Source organism: Pan paniscus, chromosome 1 (assembly GCF_029289425.2).
Source record: "Pan paniscus chromosome 1, NHGRI_mPanPan1-v2.0_pri, whole genome shotgun sequence".
Taxonomy (NCBI): Eukaryota; Metazoa; Chordata; class Mammalia; order Primates; family Hominidae; genus Pan; species Pan paniscus.
This window is the reverse complement of record NC_073249.2, coordinates 53,061,474-53,084,074: the sequence shown is the minus strand read 5'-3', so window position 1 is coordinate 53,084,074 and position 22,601 is coordinate 53,061,474. Positions and strand designations below refer to the sequence as shown.

Sequence of the window (22,601 nt, the reverse complement as noted above, 5' to 3'; positions counted from 1 at the left end):
ATGATGTGTTCTTTTATTTTTAAAATTTTAATTTCTATGTTTTATATGTTTAGATGGTCCAAATGCAGTTTTGTTGCATGGATATATTGCATAGTGGTGAAGTCTGTACTTTTAATGTATTCATCACCCAAATACTGAACATTGCACCCATTAGGTAATTTCTTATTCCTCACCCTCCTGCTATCCTGCCACATTTCTGAGTCTCCAATGTCTGTTACTCAGCACTGTCTGTCCATATGTACACATTATTTAGCTCTCACTTATAAGTGACAATATGTGGGATTTTACTTTCTGAATCTGAATTATTTTACCTAAAATAATGGCCTTTAGTTTTATACATGTTGCTTCTGAAGGCATGATTTTATTCTTTTTTTTTCTTTTTCTTTTTTGTTTTGGCTGAGTAGTATTCTATGGCATATATCTATACCACATATTCTTTATCCAATCATCTGTTGGTGGACAATTAGTTTGATTCCATATTATTGCTACTGTGAGTAGTGAGGCTATAAACATATGAGTCTGGGTATCATTTTGATATGATAATTGATTTCCTTTGGGTAGATACACAGTAGTGGGATTGCTGGGTGAAATGGTAGTTCTGTTTTTAGTTCTTTGGGAAATGTCCATTCTGTTTTCCATAGAGGTTGTACTAATTTACATTCCCACCAACAGCGTATAAGCATTCTTCTTTCTCCTGTCACCAACATTTATTATTTTTTGACTATTTGACAGTGGCCACTGTGTCTAATGTAAAATGATAACTCATTTTTTTAATTCGCATTTCTCTGATGATTACTGATATTGAGTTTTTTTTCATATTTCTTGGTCATTTTCATGTCTTCTTTTGCAAAATATCTCTTCATATCCTTTGTCCACTTTTTCACGGGATTATTATTATTTTTTCTTGTTGTGTTGTTTCAGTTCTTTGCAGATTCTGGATATTAGCCCTTTTTCAGATTCATAGTTTGCAAATATTTTTTTCCATTCTGAGGTTGTCTGTTTACTCTGTTTATTATTTCCTTTGCTGTGCGGAAAATTTTTAGTTTAATTCACAATCACCCAGAAGCAGGTCATTTAATTTTCATGTATATGGATAGTTTTGAAAATTCTTTATGATATTGATTTATAGTTATATTTCACCATGTTCTGATAAGATACTTGATATTATTTCTAAGCTTTAAAATTTTGGGAACTTGCTTTGTAGCTGTAGCCTAGCATATGGTCTATTTTGGAGAATGTTCCATGCACAGGTGAGAAAAACATATATTCTGAGGTTGTTGGGTGGAATGTCGTTAAAATGTCTGTTAGGTCCATTTGTTCTACAGTCCAATTTAAGTATAAGGTTTCTTTGTTTATTTTTTTGTCCCGGCAATCTGTCTAGTATAGTCATTGGGGGTGTGGAGGTTGCTTGCCCTCATTATATTGCTGTTTATTTTTCTACTTAGCTCTAGTAGCATTTCATTTATGAATCTGAGTGCTGAGGTTTTGAGTGCATATATATTTAGAATTGTTATATTTTCTTGCTTCCTTTATCATTATATAATGAACTTCTTGTCTTTTTTTCTTGTTGATTTGAAATCTTTTTTTATATATAAATATAACTATACCAAATGCTTTTTGTTTCTGTTGTTCAAAATACCTGTCTCCATACCTTTACCATGAGTTTGTATAGGTTTCTCTAAGTTAGGTGGGTTTCTTGTGAGCAGCATGTGGTTGGTTTCTGTTTTCCAAATTTGGTCCACAAATCTATATCTTTTAGGTGGAACATTTAATCTATTTATGTTAAAAGTTAATATTGTCATGTGAGATTTTGTTCTTGTCATTATGTTAGTTGTTACCTAGCTGGTTTGTAATCCCAACTGTGTAATTTTTTAATAAGACCTGTGAGTTTTGTACTTTTGCATGTCTTTATGATAGTGAGTATTGACCATCTATTTCCATGTTCAGGACTCCCTGGATCATTTCTTGTGGGGTGAATTCCTAAAGTGGATTTCTAGTGGTGATGAACTTCCTTAGTATTAGCTTGTTTGGGAAAGACTTTATATATTCTTCATTTATGAAGTTTAGTTTAGCAAAATACAAAATATATCTCTAATATATGCTTTTTCAATAAATAGGAACTAATCTTTCTTTAAGAACCCTGAAAATAGGACACCAATATCTTCTGGCTTGTAAAGTTTCTGCTGAGAAGTCCACTGTTAGTCTTATGAGATTTCCTTTATAGTTGATTAGATGCTTTTCTCTTGCTGATTTTATAATTTTTCCCGTTCACATTGACTTTAGATAGCCTGATGACTATATGTTTGTAGAAGTTCATCTCGCAATGCATCTTCCTGGTGTTATCTGAGCCTCTTGTATAAGGATGTCTATGTCTCTAGCAAGAGGGCAAGAGGAGATAAATTTTCCTCAAAAAGGTTTTTTTAGCTTTTTCTTCTCCCTCAAGAATATCTATAACTCTTAAGTTTTCTCATTTTTTAGAACGTCATTTTTCTCAAAACCTTTGCTCATTAAAAAATGTTATTTGCTCTTTATTTTTGTCTGACAGGGTTAATTGGAAAGACCTGTCTTCAAGCTCTGAGAGCAAGTTTTTCTGCTTGATGTAATCTGTAATTAAATCTTTCAACTATATTTTGTAATTCTTCAATGAATTTTTAATTTCCATAAGTTCTATTTGTTTTTTTAAAAATATTTTTAGTACATTTTTCATTCATATCCTGAGTTTTTTTTCTAATTTCTTTGTGTTGCTTTTCAACTTTCTCTTGGACTCCATTTAGCTACTTTAAAATAAATATTTTAAATTCTTTGGTATTTCAAAGATTTTATTTTGGTTAGGACTTATTGCTGAAGAGTTAGCGTGATCCTTCGCGAGTGTTGTAATACGCTGTTTTAAATCATACTTCCAGAAATGTTTCAGTGGTTTCTTCTCATCCAGATGAACTATCCCTTCTTATTTTTAAGTCCAGTTTCCAACAGACAGGATTTTTTTTTCCCCCTTTGAGAATATGACTACGATGTATGTTGTATAGGGCTATTTGGTTTAGGTTCTGGGTTCTTTCAGTGGTAAAGACTCTGTTTGAGTACATTGGTTAGAGATAACTTTTGTATGATGGCTTTCTTAATTGCTGGTTGTAGTAGTTATGTACTGGGTGTATGACGAGGCTTACTGCCTCCTGAAGGGCTGGTATGGAGGACTTCGCAGAAAACTAACCTTGTTCTGCATCATGCCCTAGTGTCAGCATTTTGCACTGGGCTGTGCAGTTCAACATTCAGGACAGTAGGTGGCGCGGACAGGTAAGAGCCAGCTGCAGCAGAGGCAGATGAGCCTATGCTTGTCACTGTTTATGGGAGACTCTCTGTTGCCCCAAGGAATGGACTGATCTGTGAAAGGTACAGTGGTCTGAGGAGCTGGGGACAAAGCGGGATAGATCTGTACCACTAAGCTCACCCTTGGATGCTCCAAGGATGAGCACAAGCACCAGCCCTGACAGGGGTGTCAGGGGAAGACCCTGGGGAGATACCCGTAGCTTGTCTTTCTTGCAAGCCTGGCTTCACTGGGCACATCACCAGTGGAGTTGTAGCCACCCCTAATACCCCTACAATGTCCGTCCTCTGGTGTGTCTACACCAGTCTCCTTTGCGAGTGACCACAGCTATGAACACAGAATTGGGTCCACGGGACATGTTCCCCTCTCTACATCCGTGCCCAAGCGCTGGGACCACTGGGCTCCTGGGATGGATCTATACTCCTCCCTTGCAGAGCCAAACACCGCGTCTGCGTGTCTGCTGGAAGTGGCGTAGTCATTTTCAGCCCACAAGCAGGTTGCTCTTGCACACAGGAAAGTGAATGCTACAGTCTTCTTTGCCACAAGGGGTGTTCCTTTGTTGCACTTTCCATTAGGAATAGCCTCCCTGGTGGTTAAACTATTGGGAATGCTGTAACTCCTTTGGGTCCAGCCAGCTATGAGTGACTGCCACATCCAAGCATGTGACAGGGAATATTTGTGCGGCTCTGGTGTTATGGGGACAGAGGGCTGAGGTTCCTGGGTAGGAAACAGTCCCCACGTGAGTGCACTGCAGGCATGAAACCTACCACTGCAGCTCAGGCCCAAGGGGAAGGCAGATGACCCTATTCAACTAGTAGTTTGGTGTAATGCCCTCAAGAAGTTCCCAAATCTCCACTCACACCAGTGTGTGTGTTCACGAAGGCAGAAGAGCTCTCTGATGGCTTGGATCCACACGGTGAGCTGCAGGGAGCCCAGAAGACTCCTACCTACACTTTCTATGAGGTCCCACAGGGTCCTAGTCAACCTTTGTCAGGCTCTTGCTTCTATCTTTTTCCATGCTTTGGCTTCTCTCCATGGTTTCTCTATGACGCTCCTGCACCCTCTCTTAAATATTTTTCAAGTCATGATCATTTACCTGTAACTTTGGTTCTTCTTTCTGAGGAGAACTGGTGTCCAAACTCCTTAGTCAGTCATCTTGTTTTCAAAAAGCCCCAATTCTGGTCTATATGCACTTTTCTTTTTTAATATGAGAGGGTAATTTCATGTTTTGAGTAAAAAAAGTAATATTAAATTTCATTAATGTCAGTGATTAAAACTAGATTCATTGTAAATAAGTTGAATTTACAAATTAATTTTTAGAACAGATATATTTCAATACCATAACATTTATAATAAAGTTCCATTTCAATTTAGACAGCATATAAAACATAATATGTAGCATTCTTTACAGGGAAAAGGATTTATCTGATGCCCCTCTGTATGACCCAATATCAACCTCACTTTATTGTGGCATATGTAAAATTAACTTTGGCAAAGATTAATTATATATTCTCATGAAATTATTTTACCTTTTTTAAGAAAGAGAATGCGAACTTCCTAAAATAGATGTACACTTAGTTCCTGATCGCAAGAAAGACCAGTATAAAGTTGGAGAGGTGTTGAAATTCTCCTGCAAACCAGGATTTACAATAGTTGGACCTAATTCCATTCAGTGCTACCACTTTGGATTGTCTCCTGACCTCCCAATATGTAAAGGTGAATGCTTATCTTACAATTGCTGAAATAAGAATTAGAACTTTGAATACCAACTTTTTTTTTCTTAATTTTGTTTGGGCTCCCATTGCCTGTAATCTAATGAATTAAGTCAAATATTTGCCTGTGAAGGACATGTATTGAGTACTGAATACCTGAGATTCAGTCACTTAAGTTAATCTCCACTGTTTCTTGAACAATGTGCTGGAAGTATTCCCAGACACACAGGTGTTGTCGGTCTTAGTCTACTTTAGGTTTATGTTTCTATAAAGGAATAACTGAGTCTGGATGATTTATAAAAATGTTTTATTTGGCTCACTATACTCATGACTATAAAATTCAAGATCGGGCATCTGCATTCGGTGAGAGCCACAGAATACTGGTAGAAAGGGAAGAGGAGCCACTGTGTCCAGAGAACACATGATGAGAGAGGAAGCAAGAGAGAGAGCAGGGCAGTGACAGGCTCTTTTTAAGAACCAGCTCTTCCAGGAGCTAATAGAGTGAGAACTCACCCTGAGAGGGTGATCTCAGGTGATCCCACCTGAGAGGGGGATCTCTGTTCATGAGAGATCCATACCCATGATCCAAACATCTCCCATTAGGCCCCACCTGAAACACTGGGGATGAAGTTTCAACATGGGGTTGGAGGTGACAAACATTTAAACCATACTAGTGGCTGACAATGGAGGGATTTCTTTGTTAATTTTCATTTTGCTTGAAATGTCAACATCCATTCTGGACATTTTATATAGTGTGGGCTGTAACTTAAGTTTCACCGGATGTGTCTAAACAATATTTAAGCAGCTTATATTCAATTCAGTTGCTTGTATTGATTAGTCAAACTTAAAGTATGTTGATCAAATGCTTGCCTCAGTTATGATATTTTTCCAAAATGTTATGATAAAATGTTTCCACGAAATGTAAAAATTAACATGATTTTCATAACCACATTTGCTAATTGGTTTTCTTGCATCTTTAAGATATCTAGAAGGCTGAACATATTTTAACATTTTAATATACCTTCAATATGACAATTTAGTATAAGTAATACAATATGAACACCATTCTTGATTGTTTAGGATGCTATAATAAGTTACATAATGAAGAATACATGAATAAAAGAAGAAAATCTTTCCATTTTACTGAATTTTTATATTGTAAAACAGACAATTTAACCATTATTTACATAGTATTTCTACTATAGAGCAAGTACAATCATGTGGTCCACCTCCTGAACTCCTCAATGGGGATGTTAAGGAAAAAACGAAAGAAGAATATGGACACAGTGAAGTGGTGGAATATTATTGCAATCCTAGATTTCTAATGAAGGGACCTAATAAAATTCAATGTGTTGATGGAGAGTGGACAACTTTACCAGTGTGTATTGGTAATGTATAAAATATTAATATTTAAACTTGTCAAAACTTTTGTATTTTGTATCTAAAACACATACATCATGTTTTCACAATAAACTTTTTTTGTAAAATTTACATAGTGGAGGAGAGTACCTGTGGAGATATACCTGAACTTGAACATGGCTGGGCCCAGCTTTCTTCCCCTCCTTATTACTATGGAGATTCAGTGGAGTTCAATTGCTCAGAATCATTTACAATGATTGGGCACAGATCAATTACGTGTATTCATGGAGTATGGACCCAACTTCCTCAGTGTGTGGGTGAGAATACCCTTCTTAAATCAACATTTAACAAAGTTTAATATTTTTATTGTAAAAACAATAATTGCAACTATATTTTTGAAATTTACAGATATGCCTCAACATGTCCAGTCTTCAATATGAGACCAATCTTTTGCATATTGCTTATAATTCAATATGTGTCTAGAAAGAAAAAACAAAGCCAGTAATATAATTTTATGAATCTTTCTGCGTCTGATAACAGTATTGTTTATATTTAAAAGTGTGAAGCAACATTTTACTTATAAAATTGTCATGTGAGGCCAGGGTGGTTGCTCACGCCTATAACCTCAACACTTCAGGAGGCCAAGGCAAGAAGATTGCTTGAGGCCAGGAGCTAGACACTAGTGTGGGCAATATAGCAAAAGCCCATCTCTATAAAAAAAATTTTGTAATTAGTTAAGGTGTGGTGGTGCATGCCTGTAATCCAGCTACTTGGGAGGCTGAGGAGGAATGATTGCTTAAGGCCAGGAATTCGAGATTGCAGTGAGCTCTATTGTGCATTCCAGCCTGGGCAACAGAGTAAGACTCTTTCTTTAAAAAACAAAAATATTAAACAATTATCATATGATTAAATATGAGTACTAATTACTGAGAAATTATAACAGTTTTATATAAAATATAAATATTACTGTTATTATATGGTACTCCTTTTTAGGCACTGAGAAGCAAAGAAACAAAGTTGACAAAATACCTACTTACTACTCTCCCATAGGATTCTTTTCTCTCTTAAAGCTTCCAAAAGTGATAATTTTTCAGTTTGTTCCATATCAGCCAAAATAAGTTAATGTGCTGCAGGGTTGGTGGGCCACAGGCCCTCTACGTCAGTGGTATAGCTGAGTGACATGAGGTAGTCAGGGACTGAGTCAGGACGTAAATCTCATTGACGGACTTCACACTGTAAATCTCATGTCTTGATCAGCAAGAAGGCAAGGTGATTCACTTACAGTGTGACTTGAGATGTACAATCTTTAAAATCATTTTGCCTCTTTGATGACTAACCGGGAGGATCTTGGGGACCCTCATTCACTTTTCTCTAAACTGAGATTTTTCCTAAAGTTTTCCTGGGTCCTGAATTCTAAGAGTCCTAATGTCCAATCATACTTATTTTTCCAATGAAATATCCAATGATATTTTGTATTTCCCAAAGAATAAAATGTCTTCTGATAGGTATCTCTAACATTTCAGCGACAGAATACAGGGCTTATATTTTGACGTAATAGCATTTTGATGCAATGTGATCAGGAATAACTTGGTTGGTGAAATTTATAATGATTAAGTCATAATTTTACCATGCTAATACTATTTACTTTATAACTATTTTTATGTAATAGTTGGTTTGATTCTTATCATTTGAATTTTCATAAAAATATATTTATTTTATAGCAATAGATAAACTTAAGAAGTGCAAATCATCAAATTTAATTATACTTGAGGAACATTTAAAAAACAAGAAGGAATTCAATCATAATTCTAACATAAGGTACAGATGTAGAGGAAAAGAAGGATGGATACACACAGTCTGCATAAATGGAAGATGGGATCCAGAAGTGAACTGCTCAAGTAAGCTCTTATTTTGTTTTCAGAAATGTATTCTATTTCTCATTTGGAAAAGTAATAGGTATGTGTGTCTTTTAAAAACTTTAGCTATTTATTATTACAAATGCTCCTGAATAAGGCAGGTAAACTAGAAACTAATGAAAACACTGTTCCTAATATTAACTGTGCCCTGTGAATTAGTTACCTTTAGTATAAACACACACACACACACACACACACACACACACACACACACACACACACATAAACCAGGCACTACATGTCATCATTACTGTTGGAGGACCAGTGCTTCTCATTCCTTTTCTTGTCAACAATGTTCCTGTGCCTATACCTCTGTCTATGCCAATAACTACTATGTATCTGTTTGTATATGTCTGTATGCATGTATGTATGTATCTATATCTATTTCTGTTGATTCATTTATTTAATCTATCTCTCTGTCTATTCTTCTATCTGTTCATCCACCTAATCATCTATTTATCTATTAATTTATTGTTTATCTATCTTGAAAAGTTAGTCATATTGACACATACAGTTTCACTTGAATAGTGTAGGTTTTATTCCAGTCTTCTCATATTTTATATCTGTATTTTGCTATCCAATTGTGGGTTTCCTTGCCTCACTAGCTTCAATATTTTTACCAATGTCTGCAGTCTAGGATATACAGAAAGCATTGACAACCAATACAAAAACTAATCTGCTATCAACATTTCAATATGTTTAGAGTCCTTAAAGAAGCAAATTATATATATATGCAGTGAAGTGTACATGTTCTACAGTTTTTTCTTGAAGTTTTATGGTTTTAGCCATTCTACATAGATTTATTAAAATGATCGTATAGTTATCGTCCTTTCTGTTAATGGGATGCATCACCTTTACTAATTTGCCTATGTTAAACGACCTTTACATTTCTTGGATTAAACCCATTTGATCATAGTGAATGATATTTTTAATGTGCTGTAGGATTTGTTTTCCTAGTATAGTGTTGAGGGGTTTTGTACCTATGTTCATCAGGGGATTTTGCCTGTAGTTTTCTTTTTGCGTTGTGTCCTTGTCTGGTTTTGGTTCCAGAGTAATGTTGGGCCACTAGAATGAGTTAGAAAAAATGATCTCCTCTTCAAATTTTTGGAGTCGTTTTAGAAGAATTGGTATTAGTTCTTTCTAAAATGTTGTTATAATTCAGCAATGAAGCCATCAGGTCTTGGATTTTCTTTGATGGGAAACATTTTATTACTGACTTAATCTCTTGCCTCATGATTACTCTGTTCAGATTTTCTATTTCCTCTGAATTAATTGTCATAGGCAGTGTGTCTAGAAATTTATCCATTTCTTCTAGGTTATCCAATTTGTTGGCATATAATTGCTAATAACGGTCTCTCATTATACTTTGTATTTTTGTGATATCAGTTGTAATATCACCCTTTTCATCTCCGATTGTGTGTTTCTTTAAGCCGTATCTCTCTTTTTTAGTTATTCTGGTTAAAGCTTTGTCAATTTTTGATTATCTAAAAAAAAAACTATTTTCATTGATATTTTGTACTGCTTTGGGGGCTCTATTTTACTTACTTTTACTCTGATCTTTATGATTTCCATCCTTCTACTAATTTTGGAATTGACTAGTTTGTTCATGTTTTTCTGCTTCTTTGAGGTGTACTACTAGACTGTTTATTTGAGTTCTTTCCGCTTTCTTGATATAGGCAATTATTCCTAAAAACATCCATCTTAGAACTACTTTTGCTGCATCCCATAAGTTTTGCTATGTTTTGTTTCCATTCTCCTTTTCTGAAAATATTTTTAAATTTATTTAAAATGGTTTGACCCTATGATTGTTTCAGAGCATATTGTCTAATTTTCACCTAATTTAAAATTTTCCATAGTTCCTCCTATTATTGATTTCTCATTTCATACCTTTGTTGTCAGAAAAGTGACTTGATATGATTTCAGTCTTCTTGAATTTGATAAGACTTGTTTTGTGGCCTAACATATAACATATTCTGGGGAATATTCTGTGTGCATTTGAGAAGAATATGTGTTTTTTTGTTATGTGGAATGTTCTTTATATGTCTGTCCAATTTATTTGGTATAAATTATTGTTTAAGTTTAATGTTTCCTTATTGATATTCTGTCTGGATGATCTGTCTCAATGTTGAAAGTAAAATATTGATATCCCCTACTATTACTGTGTTGCAGTCCACATCTCCATTCAGATTCCTAAATGTTTCCTTTATATATTTAGTTGCTTTGATGTTGGGTGCATATATAGGTTTATAATAGTTGTATTATCTTGACAAATTGACCCCGTTATCACTATATAATAACCTTCTTTGTACCTTTATACAATTTTTCCCTTGTCTATTTTGTCTGAAATGAGTATAACTACCCCTGTTCTCTTTTAGTTTTTATTTTTATAGGTTTTTTTTCCATGCCTTCACTGCAATCTGTGAATTTACGTTACAGTGAAGCAAGTCAATTGTAAGCAGTTTATAATTGGGTATTAATTTTTGATTTATGTAGTCATTCTATGCCTTTTGATTGTAGAATATATTCCATTTCCATTTACAGTAATTTTAGGTAAGGATTTATAGTGGTAATTTGTTAATTGTGTTCTGGTTGTTTTTTAAATTCTTTGTTTCTTTCTTGCTTGCTTTATTCATAGTTTGATGACTTTCTGTAGCCATATGCTTAGGATTTTTTCTTTTAATCTTTTGTGTATCTATTAGATGTTTTGCTTTTGGCTATCCTTAGGCTTGCATAGCACACCTTATAAAAGGCTATTTGAAGTTGTAGTTATCCTTAGGCTTGCATAACATATCTTATAACAGGCTATTTTAAGCTGATACTGAATTTTGATTACATATAAAATATCTAAATTTTACTCTGCTCCTCCCATGTTTTCTCTTTGATCACATGCTTTGCATCTTTCAATAATTCGTATCTCTTAACAAAGTTTGTAGCTTCAGTTGTTCTTAGCACTTTTGCCTTTTAACCTTTATGCTAGCTGTATTTACCCATCACTATTACAGTATTAGAGTGTTTGAATTTCATATTGTGCTTACTTTTACTAGTAAGTTTTATACTTTAACATCTTCATGTTACTAATTAGCATCCTCTTCTTTCACCTTCAAGAACTCCCTTTAACATTTCTTGTAAGGCAGGAAAGTGTCCTTATGCTCTCTCAGCTTTTTTTCAATCTCAGAAAGCCTTTATCACTCCTTTGTTTTTAAGACAGAATAGTGGAATCTAGAATTATTCCTTGGCAGTTATTTTCTTTCAGAACGTTGAGTATATCATTCCACTTCCTTATGGCCTGCAAGGTTTCTGTTGAGTAATCCACTGATAGTCTTGTGGAAATTCCATTTTATGTAACCATTCACTTTTCATTGGCTTTTTTCAATACTTCGTCTGTAACTTTTGATAATTTGATTGTGTTATGTCTTAAAGTGACTATCTTTCATTAAACTTATTTGATTTCCTTTGAGATTTCTGGGTGTGGGTTTCTATTTCTTTCCCAGTTGTTGAAAGTTTTCTGTCATTATTTTTTTGAATATATTTTCTGTATCGTTGTGTTTCTTTCTGTTTTTAACATGGTGATAATGCATACGTTATTCCACATGGTAGTATTCCATCTGGATGTTAAGCTATCTTCACTTTTATTTATTTATGTGTTTATTTTGGTTCTCAGATTTGGTGATTTTCAGTAATTTGACTTCAAGTTCACTAATTCCTTCTTCTCCTTCATCTAGTCTGCTGATGAATACCTCTTTAAAACTTTTCCGTTCAGTTATAGTATTCTCAAATTTGTGATTTTTGTTTGGTATTTTTAAAATACTTTCTACCTCTTTGTTGAAGTAGTTAATTTGTTTTTGCATTGCTCTCTTGGTCTCAGTGAGTATCTTTATGACCATTATTTTGAATTCCTTCTTGAGTAAAACACCTATATCCACTTCCCTCAGGTCAATTTCTGGAGACTCATCTTGTTCTTTTGTTTGGAGTTATGATATCTTGTTTCTTTATTTTCTTTAACTCACAGTGTTTCTATGCAATAGATAAGACAATGGCCTTTCTCAGTCTTATCAGACTGGCTTCATATAGGAGAAAGACCTCACTAATTTTTCCAGCCAGAGATTTTCATGTGCCTCTCAAGTCTTTGTGCGGACTGCTGTCTCTTATTTTTTGTGGCCCCCTGGAGGTTAGAATGTGCCACATCTTTTCAGGACCTGGGACCAACAAGTTAGGAGCCAGGAGGTCTAGATGTAGCTGAAAATATTGAAGACTTGGCTGTGTATTTACTTACTTCTATTTTCATAGTGAAAGTGAATGTGCGTGTTTATCTCCCACTCTCTCTCTGTATTACACCAAGTAAAGAATCTGTGGCTAATACTGTACTAATATTCAGGCTGCATGCTCTGATCCTGAAGAGGTATCTGCTTGAAATGAGTCCATTGTATTACCAGCTTTTTGTATTCTGTGATGTAGGGCCTTTCAGGAATGCAGATCTCTATCATCTCCCAGTGTGAGTTTGTTAAGGAGACGATCTCTTGAGTTGGAGCTATAGAAGTGATGACCTTTGAATGCATGGCTAAACTTGGTCCAGGAAGAATGGATAAATCTGAATTTATCATTGGGGCGAGACTCATGAAGTGCCAAACTTTGGCTTTGGCTGCGGGAAGATTATTGTTTGTTTGCATCATTAGATACCCTGTGCAAGCTCGATAGAGGCCAGTTCATTAAGTAGCCAGTGGAAGTATGTGCCCTAAGCCCTTTCGACAGAGAAATGGAAATTGAACTTTCTCTTTCCTTTTCTGCACTGCTCCAATTTGGCATAGCGCCTGGAGTTTTTACATAGCATTTTAAGACCATCTATTTGCTTTATGATCTATGGAGACTGGTATTTTTCTAATATCTGCTGTGACAGTTAAGAGTTTTAAGAGGAGTCCTTTTGGAGGTAACTGTAAAGGTTGTAGCACTTGATGGATGACACAAACCTTTTTGAGGATAAACAGGGGAGCTGCATTTTAAAAACCTTTTCTCTGCACTGCTCTTGGGCAATGAAGCTCCTGGAAGTGCTTACACACCCATATAAAACGCCATTTCTTTTTTCAGTGGTCTAGATAGACTCTGGATATATTTTGTGCCCTCTACTCCCAGAACTAAGAGCTTTAGAATACAGTCCCTGAATGAAAGTTGTAAAAGTTAGGGCACTCAAGTTTGTGTGGACAAACTTGTTCTAAGAGTGATTAATGTACCTGGATGTATCACTGGGGTGAGCCACGGGAACCGGCTAGAGAAGTGCCTGATGCAAGTTCATTAGAATCCAGACTGCAAGTTTTTTAGAATTCAGACCTCCAAGTAGCCACAGGAAGAATATATCATAAAACTCCTTCTCGGGAGAAACAGGGGACTGTTTTTTCAGCCCCTTCTCTGAACTGCTATTAAGGAATGAAGTTTCTGGAAGCTCTTCAGCACTTGTATCATACCACCATTTTTCATGTGATCTAGAGAGACTCTCATGTGTTTAATCTCCTCTGCTTCCAAAATTAGTGAATTAAAGGCCAAAACACAGGATGCTTTATGTGAGATCCAAAAACTTCTCCACAAGGAGAAACTGGGTTTTTGAGATTCCTTTTCTAATTGTGTGGTGCAGTGAACAAGGCTGGGGTCCATGCTCCATTGTGTTGCAACTTTTCTTACTTGTTCAATGTGAAGGTTGTCTTTGTTGCCTGGTAAGTAGGAGTCCCTTTACTGGTCTTTCATTTTCTTTCAGGAGGAGTTCATTCATGAATAGATGTTTGTTTAGGACATTCTTGGGTGGAAGAAGAGTCAGGAGCTTCCACTTCTGCCATTTTGCTGACATCACCCCCTACCTAGCTCTTTATTTTACTCCCAGGAAACTAGAGTATTGCAGGTATCGTTAAGTGCTCCTACACAAGCAAGAGAGAAACCAGTACTTTAGGATGCTCCCCCAAAAGCTAGGATGATAGATGCTTAGTTCACTCTTATCTTTCCTCTCTGAGGGAGAAGCAGTCAAAATATATTGGTCTCTGTTTACTTTAGGGGATTGCAGGAGGCTTTGAACTGGTTTCTTGATTTCTCATAAAGGGAATTGTTTCCAGTATCGTCATTGAATCAGTGTGCCTGTGGGGGGAAGGGAGAGTGGTGGCTTCCTATACTGGCATCGTGCTGATGTCACTGCCCTCTTTCATCCTCAATATTGATCATTTTTTAAATCTTGATCACTGTTTTTACTTTGTCCTCAATTTTATTAATATTTTCAAAAACCAATTGTAATGCCTTTAAATTTTCTCCATTTGCTCTGTATTTTTTAGTTTTCTTATATTTTACTGATTTTAGCTTTGCTAATTTTCTCCCATCTCTGTGTTTCTTTGTCCGTTTTCTCTTCTTCACTGATTTTACTGTTTTCTTCCTTCTGATGACTTCAGTTTTAAATTCACTTTTCTCAATCTTAGGGTGAAAAATGAAAACATGGTCATAAACTATCATACTTTGAAAATATAAAACTTTAAAGCTCTATTCTTTTAAGCACTGCTTTAGCTGTGTCCAAAAATGTTACACACGTGTGTGTGTGTATGTTTTATGTGTCGGGAGACAGAGAGAGAGAGTTCATTTTTATTTGATTTGAAATATTTTCTCATTTGTCTTGCGGTTTGTCTGTTGATGATTAATTATATGGAAGTTTATTGTTTAATTTCAAAATATTTGTTTTTTTTCTAGATAAGTGATTTTTGCTGGTTTCTAATTTAATTCTGTTGTGAAAGAATACTGGGAAAATTTCAATATTTTGAAACAGTTTTTTAATTGCTCAGCACATATTCTACCTTGCTGATGGTTCTATTTACAAATAAAAATATGCATAACACTAAATGTAGAATTAGGCTATACTGGGTCACAATGTTCTTTAAATTTATTTGCCATGTCACAAAATGTTAAATAATCTCTTTCTTAATTGTTTACTATCAGAAAATACTTTAAATTAAATAATAATGATTGTGGTACACATTAAAATCAATGGGATACAGCTGAAACAGAGATGTATTTAGCATTATAACATGCATCAGAAAAAAAAATAAAAAAATAAAAGCAACAGGTACTACAATCTAGAAGGTAGACAGGAATGTACACCCAACAAAAATAGAAGGAAAGAATCATTCAAGCATAAATAGTTGACCATTAATCTTAAGAAAAATAAATTGATGAGGATGTTAAAAACATGTCAAAATATTGAAAAACAGAAATAAGCAGAATACTTTTGATAAATATGAAATACTTTATCATAAGCGAAAAAAGAAAACTCGACATTATCAATAACCTTTAATGAAGTTTTATTCACCCAAACGTCTCCCTGAATTGATAACAAAATGTCAGACACTTAAAATCATTGCCATGATTTCCTATAGTATGATTACATAAAGCTTTAGGTGAAGTAGAGCGTACACTATGATAGGAGAAAGGAAAATCAAGGGATTATAGAATGCTGAATGCTCCCAGATGCTTCTAAACTCCCCCATCAGTCAAACAGGACATGCTTCATTTTCATATTATGAAAAAATGAGATATTTCTGATGTATCGCAGTTTAACAGGAGCTTAGCTGTGAGTTTACAAAGGTCTCTTTATATGTGATTATACAACTAAAGCCAGGCTGTGCAATGCATTAAACTGGGTGCATAACATCCATTTAAATATCCCTAAACAGTACAGGTAAGCTAGTAAATAAAAGCTCTAGCGGAGTTTCAAGTTTTAAATAGCACACTATAAATCACTAGTGATTATATTTAATGCTTATATTGGTCAAGTGTCAGTACCAAATTGATTATTAACTACATATAATTCTACTTCTGGCTAATCAGATTCCATTGGCAGAAAATTTGTGAGTGTTTTAATCCAATCCTGATACATTTGATTATAGATATCAATTTTTATTTAATGCATGTAATTAAGAGTGTGTAATTCCATTAAAACATTCTAAAGGCTCAAAATAATTAAAATCAATATTACATAAATTATGCAAATTTATTAAACAAAGAATATATGAAAAAACTACAAGAAAGTCTATGAGAATACAAGCCAAAAGTTCTATTGTTTAATGTAACTGTTACACAGCTGAAAAGTATAATATTTGCATACAAAAACATCATAATTAATGTGATAATTTATGAAACAGTTATTGAGCTTTCTATTTATTCTATTTTAATCATATAAATTATTTTTCATCAAAAAGCCTAATTTTAATATTTTTATTTTTTATTATAAAATTAATTATATTTTTAATATTTTTTAGTGGCACAAATACAATTATGCCCACCTCCACCTCAGATTCCCAATTCTCACAATATGACAACCACACTGAATTATCGGGATGGAGAGAAAGTATCTGTTCTTTGCCAAGAAAATTTTCTAATTCAGGAAGGAGAAGAAATTGCATGCAAAGATGGAAGATGGCAGTCAATACCACTCTGTGTTGGTCAGTAGTGTATAATTTGTTTTACATAATTCTTTCAAATGAGGTTAATATTCTCTTGTGCTTCGTGTAAACAAGAGAGAAGTTCTTTCTCTATGTCTATTACTTTATCCTGACAAAATAAATTAGGACCTAGGCACATTAATCAATCACCGCTCTTTCAGTTTTTTGAACAAAATACAGCCAAAATCTTTGGAATATTATGTAAATGTCAGATAACATTTCCATTCATGCATATTTTAATCCTTATGATGAACAAGACATGAATGAAGATGATTATTGAACAAGAGGATGGTAACATAGATATGGTGGAGGAATATATCTTTGCGAGTTTCTAATATGTTTTTGTTTTTAAATAATTTTATTTGTTCAAATTATACTCACTTTAAAATCCGAAATAGTATTTAGTTTTATATTTCAATTTAAGTATTTTATTTGTTTTTGACCCTTTGATTTTCATTCCTCATTTAGAAAAAATTCCATGTTCACAACCACCTCAGATAGAACACGGAACCATTAATTCATCCAGGTCTTCACAAGAAAGTTATGCACATGGGACTAAATTGAGTTATACTTGTGAGGGTGGTTTCAGGCTATCTGAAGAAAATGAAACAACATGCTACATGGGAAAATGGAGTTCTCCACCTCAGTGTGAAGGTTAGGCCAATATGAATACTCAATTTCTGTTTATAGTAGAATTCATAAAAATAATCTCTTGTTATCAAAGTGAGGGGAAAGAATAATTGAGATTACTGCATATATAAAATAATTTATATATTATACCATTAAAATACTTTTTGCATGATTGAATCTATTCTATTTATGTTAATTTTATTTGTTCATGATAGAGTCACTTTGTATTCCGGCATTAAAAAATAATATCTAGTGAAATTAAACCTATCCGTATTATTCTCATGCTGCCATAAAGAACTGCCCAATACTGGATAATTTATACATACAAAAAAAAGTTTAATTGGCTCACTGTTCTGCATGGCTGAGGAGTTCTTAGGAAACTTACAATCATGGTGGAGGGAGAAGCAAACGCATGATGGCAGGAAGAAGAAGTTCTGACCAAAGAGGGAAAAGGCCCTTATAAAACCATTAGATCTCATGAAAACACACTCACTATCCTGAGAACAGAAGCATGGGGATAATTGCCCCCATTATTCAATTACTTCCTACTGAGACCCTCCCACAAAATGTGGAGATTATGGGAAGTACAATTCAAATTGTTATTTGGTTGGAGATACAGTCAAATCCTATCATTCCACCATGGCCTATCCCAAGTCTATGTCCTCACAATTCAAAACACAATCATGCCTTCCCAACAGTCCTCCAAATCTTAACTTATTCCAGCATTAACTCAAAAGTTCATATCCAAGTTCATGTCTCATCTGAGACAAGGCAAGTCCTCTCTGCTTGTGAGCCTGTAAAATCAAAAGCAAGTTGGTTATTTCCTAGACACAGTGGGGGTACAGGGATTGGGTAAATGTTTCCATTCCAAAAGGGAGGAAATGGCTGAAACAAAGTGGCTATATGCCTGATGGAAGTCTGAAATTTAATAGGGCAGTCATTAAACCTTAAACTTCCAAGATTATCTCCTTTGACTCCATGTCTCACATTCAGGTCATGCTGATGCAAGAGATGGGCTCCCACAGCCTTGGGCAGATGTGGCTTTGTCCCCCTCCTGGTTGCTTTCATGGGCTGGCATTGAGTGTCTGTGGCTTTTCCAGGAACATAGTGCAAGCTATTGATGGATCTACCATTCTGGGGCTTCAATGATTGTGGTCCTGTTCTCACAGCTCCACAAGGCAGTGCCCCAGTGGGGACTCTATGTGAGGGCTCTGACCCCACATTTCCTTTCCTCAATGGCCTAGCAGAGGTTCTCCATGTGGGCTCCCCCCTGCAGCAAACTTCTGCCTGGACATCCAGGTATTTTCATATATCCTCTGCAACCTAGTTGTAGGTTCCCAAACCTCAATTCTTGACTTGTGTGCACCCATAGGCCCAAGACTACGTGTAATCCACCAAGGCTTGGGGTTTCACCCTTTGAGGCAATGGACCAAGCTGTATGTTGGCCCCTTTTAGCCACAGCTGGAGCTGAAGCAGCTGGGATACAGGACACCATGTCCTGAGGCTGCATAGAGCAGCAGGGACCTGATCCAGGTCCATCAAACCATTTTTCCCTCCTGGGCTTCTGGGCCTGTGATGGGTGGGGGTGTCATGAAGGCCTCTGACATGCCCCGGAGATATATTCCCCATTGTCTTGGTGATTAACTTTGGCTCCTTATTATTTTTGCAAATTTCTGCAGCAGGCTTGAATTTCTCCCCAGAAAAACGAAGTTTTATTTTCTACTGCATTTACAAGCTGCACATTTTCCAAACTTTTATGCTCTGCTTCCTCTTGAGCTCTTTGCCACTTACAAGTTTATTCTGCCTGATACCCTAAATCATCTCTCTCAAGTTCAAAGTTCCACAGATCTCTAAGGCAGGGCAATATGCCACCAGTCTCTTTGCATAGCAGGAGTGACCTTTACTCCAGTTTCCAACAAGTTCCTCACCTCATCTTCATCTGAGACCACCCCATCCTGGACTTCATTGTCCATATCACTGTGAGATTTTCGTCAAAGCCATTCAACAAGCCTCTAGGAAGTGCCAAACTTTCCCACACCTTGTCTTCTGAGCTGTCAAACTCCCTAGGAAGTTCCAAACATTTTAACATTCTCCTGTCTTCTTCTGACCCCTCCAAATGGTTCTAACCCCTGCCTGTTACCCAGTTCCAAAGCTGCTTCCACATTTTTGGTTATCTTTACAGCAGCACCCTACTCTCTGCAGTACCAATTTACTGTATTAGTCTGTTATCATGCTGCTATAAAGAACTACCCAAGACTGCCTAATTTATAAAGGAAAGAGGTGTAATTGACTCACAATTCCACATGGCTGGGAGGCCTCAGGAAACTTACAACCCTGGTGGAAGGGTAAGCAAACATGTCCTTCTTCACATGATGACAGGAAGGAGAAGTGCAAAGCAAAGACAGAAAAGCTCCTTATAAAACCATCAGATCTCAGGAGAACTCATGCAGTATCATGAGAACAGCAGCAGAGGAATAACCGCCCTCATGATTCAATTTTCTCCCACCAGGTCCCATCCACAACACGTGAGGATTATGGCAATTGCAATTCACGATGAGATTTGGGTGGGGACACAGCTAAACCTGTTCTGCAAGTTGTCATGTTTGCTTTGCCACTATGTTTTAAAACTTCTTTTACATTCTTCCCACAATGCCCCTTCTGATTTCCTACAATATATTATGTTTTACCTGGAATCGTTAACTCTCAATGTGTATCTTATTATCACTAGTAAGTTTACAGAGGCATTGCTTACCAGGCATAGATGATCTCTTTCTGAAATGTATTGCTATTTTTAGTTTCAAGTCCTTCTTCAGTTGGTGACAGTCCGATAGACAGACAGACACCAGAAGGCTGGTTTTAGGAAACATTTGTGTTACTTCTCTGTGATGTCATAGTAGCTCCTGTATTGTTTATTTTCAAATAAAACTACTTAATATTAAAACAGGCATATAAAATTAAATTTCTGAGTTAGTGAAACCTGAATTCATTCTTTTTTTTTTAGGCCTTCCTTGTAAATCTCCACCTGAGATTTCTCATGGTGTTGTAGCTCACATGTCAGACAGTTATCAGTATGGAGAAGAAGTTACGTACAAATGTTTTGAAGGTTTTGGAATTGATGGGCCTGCAATTGCAAAATGCTTAGGAGAAAAATGGTCTCACCCTCCATCATGCATAAGTATGGTGCATTGAATTTTATTATATGTATGATAAATATTCTTCATTCAAAGTGTAAGTGGTACCAATAAGAAAGTAAACAGGGACTCTAGAAATTCATAAGGTTTTCTTGAATATTCTGGACTGTTGTGGGAAATTATAGCTGTAGTAATTTAAAAATTTGACATTATAAGCCAAATTAGTTCATTTTCGCATCATCTTGTGTGAACTTTAAGCATCCTCTGATGTATATTCTCAGACTTCTCATCTCTGTTCTTAGGGCACAGCTGCCTCTACTCATCAATCTCCACATTATTCAATCTTCTGTCAGTTTATCAACAATCTCCCTATAAGTACATTTTCTGAAATATTTAAAAAAATCATTATAAGTATTTCACATTTGATAGAAGCAAAAAATTTGGAAATACACACACAATATAGGTGGTGTATTATTCCGTTTTCACACTGCTGTAAAGACCTTCCTGAGACTGGGTAATTTATAAAAGAAAAAATTTTAATTGATCACAGTTCCTCATGACTGAGGAGGTGTCATGAAACTTACCATTACCGCTGAAGGGGAAGCAGGCACCTTCTTCACAAGGTGGCAGGAGAGAGAGGAGTGAGTGAAGGAGGAACTTCTAAACAGTTATTAAATCATCATATCTTGTGAGAACTCACTCACCATCATGAGAACAGCATGTGGGAAACTGCCACCATGATCCAATCACTTCCCACCAGGTCTCTCTCTCAACACCTGGAGATTATTATTCAAGATGAGATTTGGGTGAGGACACAAAGCCTAACCATATCAGGTGGCAAGTATGGACAAAAAATAATGTGAACAAAAAAATGTGTAATCTCAATTGCTACGGCTACCAATATCTCTTCAGGCTTCTAATATCATTTCTATCTTGTATTTTTAATAGATTTAGAAGAATTTAATGTAATTAAGACAAAATGGCTAATATATTTTCTCAAGTTATAAGAAAAATGTTGTACAGTATTCATTGATTCTATATATCGCTATTTTAGAATCCATTACATGTATTGTATGTAACCTATTTTTAAAGATTTGCTGAACAAATACATATTTTTCCTATTTCAGAAACAGATTGTCTCAGTTTACCTAGCTTTGAAAATGCCATACCCATGGGAGAGAAGAAGGATTTGTATAAGGCGGGTGAGCAAGTGACTTACACTTGTGCAACATATTACAAAATGGATGGAGCCAGTAATGTAACATGCATTAATAGCAGATGGACAGGAAGGCCAACATGCAGAGGTACTTTGGTGAATTTTTAAAATTTATTTATATAATGTGTGGGCCCAGCCCAGTGGCTGGCGCCTGTAATCCCAGCACTTTGGGAGGCCGAGGTGGGCGGATGACTTGAGGTCAGGAGTTCGAGACCAGCCTGGCCAACATGGTGAAAACCCGTCTCTACTAAAAATACAAAAAAATAGTGGGGCATGGTGACATGCATCTGAAGTCCCAGCTACTCGGGAGACTGAGGCAGGAGAATCGCTTGAACCAGGGAGATGAAGATTGAAGTGGGCCAAGATCATGCCACTGCACTCCACCCAGGGTGACAGAATGAGATTCCGTCTCAAAAAAATAAATAAACCTAAAATAAATGAATATATAAGTACAATTTATTTATATAGAGTGTTTTGGGAATAAAATATAGAATTGTCTCTAACATCATTAAAATGGACATAAATTAAGTTTTTACGGCAGGACAAAGTAGTCGTATGCCTAAAAATAAAAAGATGGAACTGAGTATTTGATGATTAATCTTAGCTCAATAGTTCTCAAAGTGTGGTCGCTAAACCGGTAGCATCATCATCTTCTTGGAGACTGTTTGAAATGAAAATAAAATTCCATAAGCTCATTCTAGACATACAGAATCAAAAGTCTCAAAGTAGAACCCTGAAACTGTTTTACCAACACCTCCAGGGAATTCTATTTACACTTCTGAGTGAGAAGCATTGCTATAGTCTATTCACTACACATGGATATGAAACTCTCTGATGAATTTTGCATTGTTCAGCA

At 35.6% G+C, this 22,601-nt stretch overlaps 1 protein-coding gene across 1 annotated transcript in view; it reads left to right on the top strand.

Annotated features, from left to right (window-relative positions):
* Positions 1-22,601, top strand: part of CFH (complement factor H) — a 95,584-nt gene that overhangs the window by 68,234 nt on the left and 4,749 nt on the right. Inside the window, exons 12-19 of the mRNA XM_034942976.4 lie at positions 4,862-5,038; positions 6,240-6,422; positions 6,531-6,710; positions 8,115-8,291; positions 16,586-16,768; positions 17,237-17,422; positions 20,400-20,573; positions 21,657-21,833. Of these exons, the coding sequence (XP_034798867.1) occupies positions 4,862-5,038; positions 6,240-6,422; positions 6,531-6,710; positions 8,115-8,291; positions 16,586-16,768; positions 17,237-17,422; positions 20,400-20,573; positions 21,657-21,833 (1,437 nt within the window). The remainder of the gene's footprint in view (positions 1-4,861; positions 5,039-6,239; positions 6,423-6,530; positions 6,711-8,114; positions 8,292-16,585; positions 16,769-17,236; positions 17,423-20,399; positions 20,574-21,656; positions 21,834-22,601) is intronic.